The 11300-nt window shown below is 33.7% G+C and overlaps 1 protein-coding gene across 6 annotated transcripts; it reads right to left on the bottom strand.

Annotated features, from left to right (window-relative positions):
- Positions 1-6568: 6568 nt before the first annotated feature.
- On the bottom strand, positions 6569-8653 carry LOC125211998. Of its 6 annotated transcripts, none has more exons than XM_048111992.1 (6): positions 8495-8653; positions 8337-8405; positions 7641-7907; positions 7164-7254; positions 6891-6981; positions 6569-6804 (listed from the first exon to the last, which is right to left on the bottom strand). In XM_048111992.1, exons 3-6 carry the CDS (start codon positions 7756-7758, stop codon positions 6745-6747), a joined length of 360 nt encoding a protein of 119 aa, XP_047967949.1. In that variant the 5' UTR covers positions 7759-7907; positions 8337-8405; positions 8495-8653; the 3' UTR covers positions 6569-6744. The 6 variants fall into 6 exon arrangements, with proteins under 6 accessions (XP_047967949.1, XP_047967951.1, XP_047967952.1 ...); XM_048111994.1 differs by having other exon boundaries at positions 7641-7902; XM_048111995.1 differs by having other exon boundaries at positions 7641-7874.
- Positions 8654-11300: the final 2647 nt, after the last annotated feature.

Below are 11300 nucleotides of genomic sequence, written 5' to 3'. Positions count from 1 at the left end.
GTTTTTTGAAGCACGTTTTAAAATTTAACTGTAAAATATATTTTTTAAAACTAAAAAAATGACCCCCAAATATTGGGCCCGAATTTGGGCGTGGTCCCCCCGAAAAAAAAAATTGGGGCCCAGTTGCCCAAATATTAAAAAAAAATCAACCTCCTCTATCAAAATTTGGGTTTTGGGATGGAACTCTGAATTTTTATAGTAAATTTTAACAAAAACGCATATATATTGTGTCGGATTTGTAATTTCAAAAATGAATATTATTTAATTGACCCATGTGGATGGTTAATGTATAAATTTTCCCTTTTTTAAAATATTGAAAAAAATTTTATTTTTCAATGAATAAAATTCTATTGAACATTACGATCCACGTTGAAAAATATATTTTTTTATTGTTAAAAATGAATTTTATTTTTTTGAATACAAATACATGTTGAATTATTCACATTCTTCATTTTGAACCATATAAAATATTGACAATTAAAATTTTTTTTTGATGAATACAAATTCTTTTTAAACATTATATGATCCATTCGAACTATATACTCCTAATTCACTTTAAAGCATACAAATTCTATTTTGCAATATGTGCAAATTTTTTTTTTTTCAACAAATACACATTCAATTTTTATACAGTATATATTTACTTTAAAAAATGGAATGTAAATTGCCCATTTTATAGTTTTAGTTTTAAAATTCCCCATTCTTCTATTTTATTATATATATGTAGTTATTATATATATTTCTACTTTTTTGTTCTTTTTTAAGAGTTGGAGGGGTTGATTTTGGAGAGACGTCACCTAAAAACTATGGTAAAAAATTTGACTTTTGAGTCGACCATATGTTTTTGAAAATAAAACTTTTTATCAACATTTATTCTTGGAAATGCATTTTTGGTAGGGGTTTTGCTTCCAAGAATATGTTCCTATAAAAATAATTTCTTTTTTAAGTTTAAACCCCACAATATAAAATTAAAAAATGAATTGAACTAAAACCAAAGAAAATTTGTGTATGTAGTATTGATTGACTTCACAGTATCCTTTTTTTTTTTGTTTTAAAATAACAAAAAATATTCGCTTTAACTTTATGGGGTTAAATTGGATAAAGTTAAAGAAAGTATCAAAATGACAGGTAGTTTTATCTTGAAATTATTGCCTGCTACTGTTTTTCTATTTTAAATTTTGATTTTATTCGAAAAGATTATCTATATTTTTTTTCATTTTTTGTAAAATTTTTTGGATAGAATGAATGGTAGTGGAGAAGTGACCAATTTGTTTAAAAAAGGGTATATACTAATAGATGAACAATTAATATTGATATATGTAATTATTAAATCTCTTCGTCAAATATATATCAATCTGGGATCATTACCTAGGAAACATATAGTATGATCAATGATTCTGAGCTCACCATCACCGATCCTCTATCCGCTACATCCTACATGGTACAACCCTTTTTTTTATCTTAAATTCTTTATTATTATTATTTTATTTTATTCCCTTTTTACTATTTCACATCAATTTTTTTTAAAAATTTTCAAGTTTATATATTGACATCTACTATCAGGGAACTTTAAAAAAGTTGGGTTTTTCCCATGAATATTGAAATTGGCAAAAATATCCAACTTTCCCCCGGTTTTTTTTCCCCCCAAAAAAAATTCCCTATATTAATAGCTTGAAGAACAAATTTGGAGGGTGTGTTTAAAAAAAAACTATTTTCAAAATTAAAATCTTGAAACTCTAAATTTTGGAAAAAAAAACCCGTATCATGATATTTTTTTCCCCAAATTTTTTTCCCGGTGGGAAAAACCAAACTCAAGGAAAAAGGGATATTTTTTGTCAATTTCAAATTTTGTAAAAAAACCCAACTAGCTTTTTGAAAGCCCCCATGATAGGGGGATGCCAATATCCCAAATAATATTGTTCAAAAATATTGTAATTTTTAAACAATTTAAGAAAGAATTTGAGTGTGTTAAATAAATAGAAAAAAAAGAAAAAGATAAAATTAATTTTGATATATAATTACATCTGACAGGAATATAAATAAATATAGCATAATATATAAGAGAGTGAATATTGTGAATTGCTTTAGAAGATGTGGTACTGAATTATTATTTCTTATTCGTCACTTTATAAAAATTATAAAATAAACGTATAGCAAATAAGACAAGTCGATTCTTCATTTCTACATTAAATTTACATATATCTTTTCATTATTCTCATTTTTTTTCTAAAATCATCAGTCTCATGGATTTTTTTAACAAATAAAAAAAATACATAAAAGAATATTTCTAATATCCCAAACAAAAATAAACATTTGATTAGTGAAATAAATGATACCAATATACATATTATTTTATACAGTATATTATAAATTAAAAATAAATAAAGTACAAAGTAATTTTCAATCAGGACATAACATGATCATGTGTTGAGGGGTAACACATTTGTCGTTTTTTTTAAAATTTAAATTGATCCGATACACGCGTATATATACATTAAATAAGAGTTAGTTTCATCACAATTTCAAAAGTTTTATATACCAGAAATCTTATACTGCATATGAATATAGATTATAAGAGTTAGTTTCATCACAATTTCAAAAGTTTTATATACCAGAAATCTTATACGGCATATGAATATAGATTAACAGAGTAGTATGAAAAAAATCATGACATCAAATATCAAACTATGCTCGCCCATCAAAAGCATTTATTTACTCTTCATATTTAATTTATTAATTTTATATATTTGCCGAATTTGTTTAGTTTTAACTGGTAGGAGTATGAAAAAAATCATGACATCAAATATCCAACTATGCTCGCCCATCAAAAGCATTTATTTACTCTTCATAGATGAAAGATAGTACTATAAAAAGGTAAACTAAAGCTCAAGAGTCAAGGATTGAGGTAAATAACAAGAATTACAGTTGCTGAAGAAACCCCAAAGTCCAGAAAGGAAGTTTTTGCAATACGTGGTGAAATTCAACAGTTAATTGCACAGTAACATAAGAGCATTCACAGTGCCGGCTAGCCGACTGGCTAGCCGATTCGCGTTGCTAGCCGAACCATTGCAGTCGGCCAGCGGCGAACGGCGTAAAAATCGGCGTGGGCTAGCCGATTAGAGGGCGCTGGCCGATGCGTTGACCGCCATTGTGGCATGCCGATCGGCCAACGCCAATTTTCGTTTTTTTTTTTTTTTTTAATTTTTTTTTTGAAAACCTATATATACGCGATTTTAGTTTCATTTTCATTTGCACCACTTGTTTTAACGAGTTTTCTCTATCTCTAAATTTCTGTACAAGAGCAACATCGAGGGATGAGTAACGCGGGTGGTAGCGGTGGTGGTAGTGGTGGTAGTGGTGGTAGTGGTTGGGATGCTGAGGAGTACGAAACGGCAGATGAACGAGGCTATGGAGGCCTACATGAACCGCGAGATGGAGCGGTACATGCGAATGGTGGAATAGCAGGCGGTACCTCGCCCTCCACCGGTTGTCCACCGCCGAGCAGTGATTGATCGGGATCACGTAGCTGCACATCAGCGGCTATATGACGACTACTTCGCTCCGGACCCGCGGTTTCCTAAAGCAACCATGTTCAGGCGGCGTTTTAGAATGCGCGGGGAGTTGTTTATGCGTATCGTTGACGCTTTGGAGCGTCGATATCTTTATTTCCGCTTCAGGCACGATGCGGCTGGCAGACCCGGCCACACCCCTATCCAAAAGTGCACGGCGGCAATCAGACAGTTGGCCTACGGAGGCGCGACAGGACATGTGGGATGAGTACCTCCACATCGGTGAGACGACTTCTCTGCAATGTCTGAAGTTTTTCTGTCAGGGCGTGATTCAAATTTTCGGTGAGAAGTACCTTCGAAGCCCTACCCCCCAAGATTGTCGAATCTGATGCGGATGCACGGGGAGCAGCATGGGTTCCCCGGGATGTTAGACAGCATAGATTGTATGCATTGGGAGTGGAAGAACTGTCCGACTACCTGGAAGGGGGCCTACACGACCGGCTACAAAGGAAAGAATCCCACGATGATCCTCGCGGCCGTAGCTGATTACCGGCTGTGGATCCGGCATGCGTATTTTGGGGTAGCCGGGTCGAACAACGACCTCAACGTCCTCAACCCGTCGCCCATCTTCAACGAGAAGTGTCAGGGCATTGGTCCAGCCGTCTCATTTGTGGCCAACGGAAACCGGCATGATATGGGCTACTACTTGGCGGATGGGATATACCCTAGGTGGCCCGTCTTTGTGAAGACGATTAGGCACGCGACGGATGACAAGAAGGCCTATGAAGACCACGCTAGACACACTAGTGTGTGGGTAGTCTCTGTGTGCACAGAAAGAAAATAACAGGTTTCCTAGGTCCAGCAAATCCTCTAGATCACACGGTCTAGGAACTCGTTGGTCGTCGGAAAATCCTGGTCGTCGGACACACAGAGCACTCCTTCAAAAACCCTCAACCACTTTACTAAAACCTAGCACAGGGAAGTAGGGATCGATCCCACAGAGATGGATGCGTAATAATCATGCTCAAGGATTTGGGGATTGTTTTTGGGTTGGCTGCTGCCACGCATTTTTTTGGGTTGAGGAAATTAAACTTAACTTGGGATTTTAAACTGCTATGCTAACAGCTAGATCTAGGCGAAACAACAAAAGCATGCACGGAAACTAAACCGAACAATCACTAGATCTAAGAAACTACTCTAATTACCTAGATCTGGGAAACATACTGACGGTGGGGACCATAACTGAAAAGGCAGAGTACGGACGAAAAGCTGGAAAAACAACTAACTAAGGTACTAACTAACAGCGACATCATCTTCTCCAACCAATTTACGTAAAAAAAACTCAGAGAAAGCAGCATGAGCGAAATCAGAACAGAGCAGAATGGATTTAAACAATTTTAATGAGTAATAATTAAGAACTAAACAGATCTACGGATGCTAGACGAAGTAAAACAGAAAGCAAGCACAAAACTCAAAATCCATGCATAACTCGACTTCCCCTGTTCAAATCCAACCTCGAACGCTAAATCCACTCCGGATCCAAGCGTCCGACACAAACTCCAGCCAAAAGAAACATTTCATAACTTCAGATTTAACCAACAACCTCCGATCAACAACAACACCGCAGATCTACAACCAAATTCCCAGATCGAGCACCAAAGCAACAAAAACAGAGATCAACATGTAACTTGCCGAAATAAAAACTCTCAACAGCAGGATCAACGTAAATCAACTTGAAATAACACAAATAATACGAAAACTAAAAGAAGTGCATAGATAATCAGTAACATCAACAGCCAAATCGACTTCCAAAAGTGAAGTTCGAACGAAAAGAGTGCAAAACAAAGTGAAAATAAAGAGATTGTATCTTCGCCCTCACGCGGACGGTGTTACGACTGAAATTTTCTGAAGAATTGACCCCTTGAAACCGAAAACTACCCCAGAACTCCCATTTCCCAAGTGTGTGTTGTGTGTGAGCTAAGAGTGAGCGAAAAAGAGTGATATCTTGTGTGTTGCATGCTCCTCTATTTATAGGCGTTGAAGTGGGGCCCAGCGAGGTATAGATAGACTTTGTTGCCCTCGCTATTGACTCCCTTCTTCAAGCCTTCTTTTTCCTTAGATTCTGCTCACTTCTACTTCATTCATTCGCTAGACCATCTCCTGGATCTAGCGATTCTGTCACACACCTGGCTTAGAAACCGTGTTAGACCCACCAAAATGTAATGTTTTTCACTATATAACCGATGCATGAAATTAGCCTTATCAGCCTACTTTGCGGAACGACAGGAGTCGGCGCGCAAGGACGTGGAGCGCGCATTTGGTGTGCTCCGGTCTCGATGGGCGGCAAGATTAAGGGTCCAACGCGTTTGTGGGATGTCAAATGCGTTTCCCAAATAATGCACGCCTACATTATCATGCACAACATGATCGTCGAAGACGAAGGCGTACAACTGACTAGTTGGGCCAATGACGATGAAGCCGGTCCAAGCCACGGAACGGCCACCCCTAGCGTACGACATGGGGTACCTCTCGATGAAGTCGGCCGCCTCCAGGAATATGCCGACATGCGCCAAGTGGATGCTCATATTCAACTCCAAAAGGATATAATTGAAGAGTTGTGGGCACGGAAGACTGCACGGCGATAGTTTTTTTTCTTTATTATGTAATTTATTTTTTTAAATGAATGTAATTTTTTTTAATGCAATTAATGAATTTTCCCGTATATGTCTCGTAAATTTAATTCCGCAATTTAATCGTAATTTTAATTCCGTAAATGTAGTCATTTTTGAATTATTTTTATTGCGGCTGACCTATGGCTGACCTAAATCTGATGTGGCAGGTGGATTTTTAGTGCTGCTAACGTGACAGGGAGAGAGTAGATTTAATGGAATTTTCCGGTACACGTAATCGTGCGACACCCCACATCGAAATTATGGTAATAAGCTAATAAACACTTTCAAAACCTTTTGAAAAAGAGTAGATTTTCAAATTAAAGAACATAAACTAACCTACACCAAATGCACAATAATCACAACTTAGAAAATTTAAAAATAATAAAAGAGCGACAAAGTTGCTTTGAATATTGCCAACAAAAATGATACAACCACCTTAATTACATTATTCCTACATCATATCTACAGCCGATTAAAGATACAAAATATGGTCAATAAATCAGACATTTTGAACTGTGGTCACTATTTACACTCTCATCAAAAGAAACCTGTGTCTCCCCTGCTTAGAACATGTCATACATTCCTTCACCATCCCATACATTAACCAGAAAATCCACCATTTCCTGTCAAGTTTTCGATCTAAATAGTCAGCCACAGGACCTTACTTGCTTGCACGTACGAAAAACCATATACAAGCGTGTAAACGTACCCCTAGCGGGACAGGTCTGGGAAACGGCTCTGTGCTCTTAAGCATCCTATGCATGCCTTTGCTTGAATTCACGCAGCACAGCTGAAGCTTCCTGTCCATGTAGAAACAAGATCTTGTGAGAAGAAAATTTCGTTTCATTTTCTTAATCATGAAGTATACAATAGAGGTTTCATTATTTATCCGAACATAAGAGTTTTGTAACATTTGGGCTGTTTGATTTCTGTTCGCATCAGTAGTCTGCTCGATGATATAGAGTCTAGGAGAGGTCGTTACCTCAATTTGAACGCTCGCAACAATTGAGATCGAGTGGTTATCTTCTTGGCCCCTATCCATTGCTCTCTGCTCTCATTCCAGAGAATAAGACCTATATCCAAAAGCTTATACATATGAGAATCCATTTATCATTGAAATATCAGCAAAAAGATGAAATGACTTAGTTCATTATTCGAATTTCGAAGATGATACATTTTCTTTCTTCTTTGGTAACATAGGGACATGAAAACATGAAAGAAATAAAGAGATGGATCCATCTTCTTCTAGATGATAGGAAGAATACTTGATTTTTCAAGCAACACAGGCAATAGAGTAACAAAAATAAAAATAGTTCGTCTTTCATAGTCAGCAATGAAAATGGGATTTGGGGGTGTAGCAGTCTAGGCCATAAGTCGATAAAAGTGCCAAATGTGACATAAATCATTAGAACAATTACAAGAATTCAAGCATAACCATAAATGCCAACAATGAACTGACCATGATTTACAAATTCAGTTGTTTCTTTTGAACAGCCAACACCTTGATCTGCATACTCCGGGGTCGGCATATCTCTTGATGATATACGCTTTCCAACAGAGGCCGTGCTAGATCTCATTTCACAGGTGCTGGCTGATCAAAAGCTACTGATATAGCAGCTTTTGGCACCCGGTAGGATCTCTAATTCTGCTCTTTCAACCGCTCATTAAACAACCGTTGCTCGTTTCCAATTCACTACACCAAATGCAGAAAATTGACTCATCTGGCCTAGACGACAACAAGAAGAAGATACATCAGCCAACTAGTAGTAACTAGAAAGGGGAAAAGCATTGGATGGATTGCTTAACATAACAGTACAAACCTTAAACTTCAGCGATTCGATAGAGGAATCATCTAAAGGCTCTTAGCATTTGATGATTTTAAAACAAGATAGATATTTGCATCAGAATTCAAACATGTTGGATGGATAGGTTTTGAATTATACAACTAAGATGCTCAACACGAAAGTAATATTACTAAAAAAGCATTTAGATGAATTATTGATGTACTAGTACTACTATAAATTCTAATCGTTACTCAAATTAACATAAACAAACACAATTATACAACTAACCCCAAAACCATTGATTGAGAAACAAACATTAACAGAAAATGTCGAATTGCCAAAAAAAAATTGCAAAATGCAAATTTTCCTACCCCATACGAAGCAGAGACCAATCAGAAGCGCAGAAGCGTCGATGACAGGAAGGATTTGCTGATTGGCTTCTGGCAAAAGAAAAATACATAAATTGGACAAGAAATTGAGTTATCCGAAACATTATGCACAAATAATTGATAAAAACAGAAGAAATTACATTGAAATTATTCCCTTCCTGGTATCGATCACTTCGCCTCGCGGCTCTGGTGGTTAGATTGCTTCTTCTCCGACAAAGGAGAAATTTCATAGCTTACCTATTATGTATGGAGCTGGATATCTGGTGGTTGCTATTTTTAGCAATATGTAAATAAAAAAGAAATTGGGGATAATCATGTTAATTATTTTCATGTTGGTGGATTATTTGGATAGGTTATGGTTTGGTGAGCAAATTCAGTGCAATTCTCCATTCATGCTGTATTGTTTTAGGGAAAACATTAGAAGATTACACTAAGATAACATTAGAAAATAATGATATTAACACATAGATAACTAATTTTATAGGAGTTTACAAAGTTTCCATAAATTAGGCAGAAAAATAGAAATTACTGTTAGAATCAGAATTTTACACTAATCTCAGTTCATATTTAGTTAAATCTTTTTTCTTTTGAATTATATTTTGTAGTCCTAATAATAAGCCTAGAAAGCGGGGAAAAAAAAGAATTGTGAACTGTGAATGTGAAAAATGAATAGTTGGAGATGTTCTTCTTTAGTTAAAAAATGAAAAAAGGAATGACGTCGAGTAAAAATTCTATGATCCTTCCATACTAAGTTGACATAAGTTGGCATAGTGATTTGGTGTACCTCAACAATAATTACTTGACAAATGGCAATAAATAAGCCACTCATGCCACATCAATTAAATATCAATCTAATAAAATTAATTGCACAAAATAGATATCCACTGAGATTGGGAAGTAGCATAAAATATGGATTATATTACAGAGTGAACTATAAAAATGGTCCATGGACTATGATTTATCTCGCTCATAGTCCCTGGACTTTAAAAATATCGTCAGTAGTCCCTGGACTAAGAGTTTATCTCGAAATTGGTCCTTTTGGCTTTTTTTAGTACGAAAATGCCCTTTTGAGGGGTTTGAGCAATTTGGTCTTTTTACACTTTTAACATTTTAAATATGGTATTATTTCAGTTATGTACTAAATTTGATATTATTTCAAAATTATCATTCTTTTTCCCTTTTGTCATCTTCACTTTGTTTCTTTATTTCAATATTAGATTTAATTTGACAAAATTTTAAATTTTAATTTTTAAATATCAATAAATTTTTTTAATTACAAAAATTATTAAATAAAAAAAATTAATAGTCATAATCAATATTTGAAACTGTATAATATTTAATCAATATGACAACGACATAGTTTTAATCAATATTTAATAGCTTTAATCATAAATATATCATATAACACGATTTATTCTGAAATAAATATGCATCTAATGTAAGACTAATATAATTTTTGTTTATTAATTTGAAAACAATCAAAATTTACTAGTAATTTTCAACAAAAATACTCCTATATAAAATTTTTAGTCAACTTCATAATATTCAATCACAAGCAATTATAACAACCGAACGAATGCTAAATAGAATAGCTTTTATTTTTCCATCATGATTAATATTATTTGTGTGTACTTCTTCAATTCAGCTGAATATTATATTAAATAACAAAAATTAATAGTTTTAATCAATATTTATAGTGTCCATGAATTAATAGTTTAATTAAAAATTTTATTGATATTTAAAATTCAAAATTTAAAATTTAATTTTATAAAATTAAATATAATATTGAAATAAAAAAACAAAGTGAAGGATGACAAAATGGAAGAAGAATGATAATTTTGAAATAATATCAAATTTAGTACATAACTGAAATAATATCAGATTTAAAATGTTAAAAGTGTAAAAAGACCAAATTGCCCAAAACCCTTAAAACCCCCCAAAAGGGCATTTTCGTACCAAAAAAGCCAAAAGGACCAATTTCGAAATAAACCCTTAGTCCAGGGACTACTGGCGATATTTTTAAAGTCCAGAAACTATGAGCGAGATAAACCCATAGTCCAGGGACCATTTTTGTAGTTCACTCTATATTATATAATAGACGTGCAATATACTATTCCTACAATATATATTTACATTGACTTCCTTAGTATTATAGTAGTACTATATTTCGCATAAAAAATTAATCATATTATAACACTAATCTTTGACAGTACTATTTTAAAATTGTATTAAAGAGACTTTTTTTTTCTTATTTTATATTTATATATATACAAAAATAATTTACAAATATAAATTATGACGATAACTTAAGAGTGTGATAACAAAAGTATTAATATTATAGTCATAATTTTTATTTGTATAAAATTTTGGTATTTATATAAATATAAAATAAAAATAATTCTCACCAATTAATAAAATCTCAAGCTAATACTATCAAGGAATAATTTTTTTTTTCTTGACATGAAACTTTTTTATATGTAAAATATCAATCCTATTATGTTAAGAGGTCAATGTACATATATACATGTACTAGTAGTATATTACACGCCTACTCTATATGGCAATTTTTATATTTAATAGTTGTAATATAATGTTACTTTCTAAAATTAGTGGATATCTAATTTGTGCAATTAGTTTTAATGAATTTGTGTTTAATTGATGTGGCATGAGGGGCTTATATATTGCTATTTGTCAAGTTATTATTGGTAAGGTATATGAAGTCACTATGCCAATTTAGTATGCAAGGATCATGAAATTTTCACTATGCCAACTTAGTATGGAAGGATTATGAAATTTTTACTCCGAGTAGGGGGTGACATTCCTTAATTAAGAATGTCACGCACCATAAAGATCACACTTATCTTAATCTTCATCCTGAATTAGTAATTGCAACTAAAAAGAGATTATGGCCAAAATAACTTCAAATATGTGAACCCTATTTTATTT

This window comes from Salvia hispanica, chromosome 3 (genome assembly GCF_023119035.1).
Source record: "Salvia hispanica cultivar TCC Black 2014 chromosome 3, UniMelb_Shisp_WGS_1.0, whole genome shotgun sequence".
Classification (NCBI taxonomy): Eukaryota; Viridiplantae; Streptophyta; class Magnoliopsida; order Lamiales; family Lamiaceae; genus Salvia; species Salvia hispanica.
The sequence above is the reverse complement of the archived record's forward strand: the minus strand, read 5'-3'. Positions and strand labels throughout refer to the sequence as shown.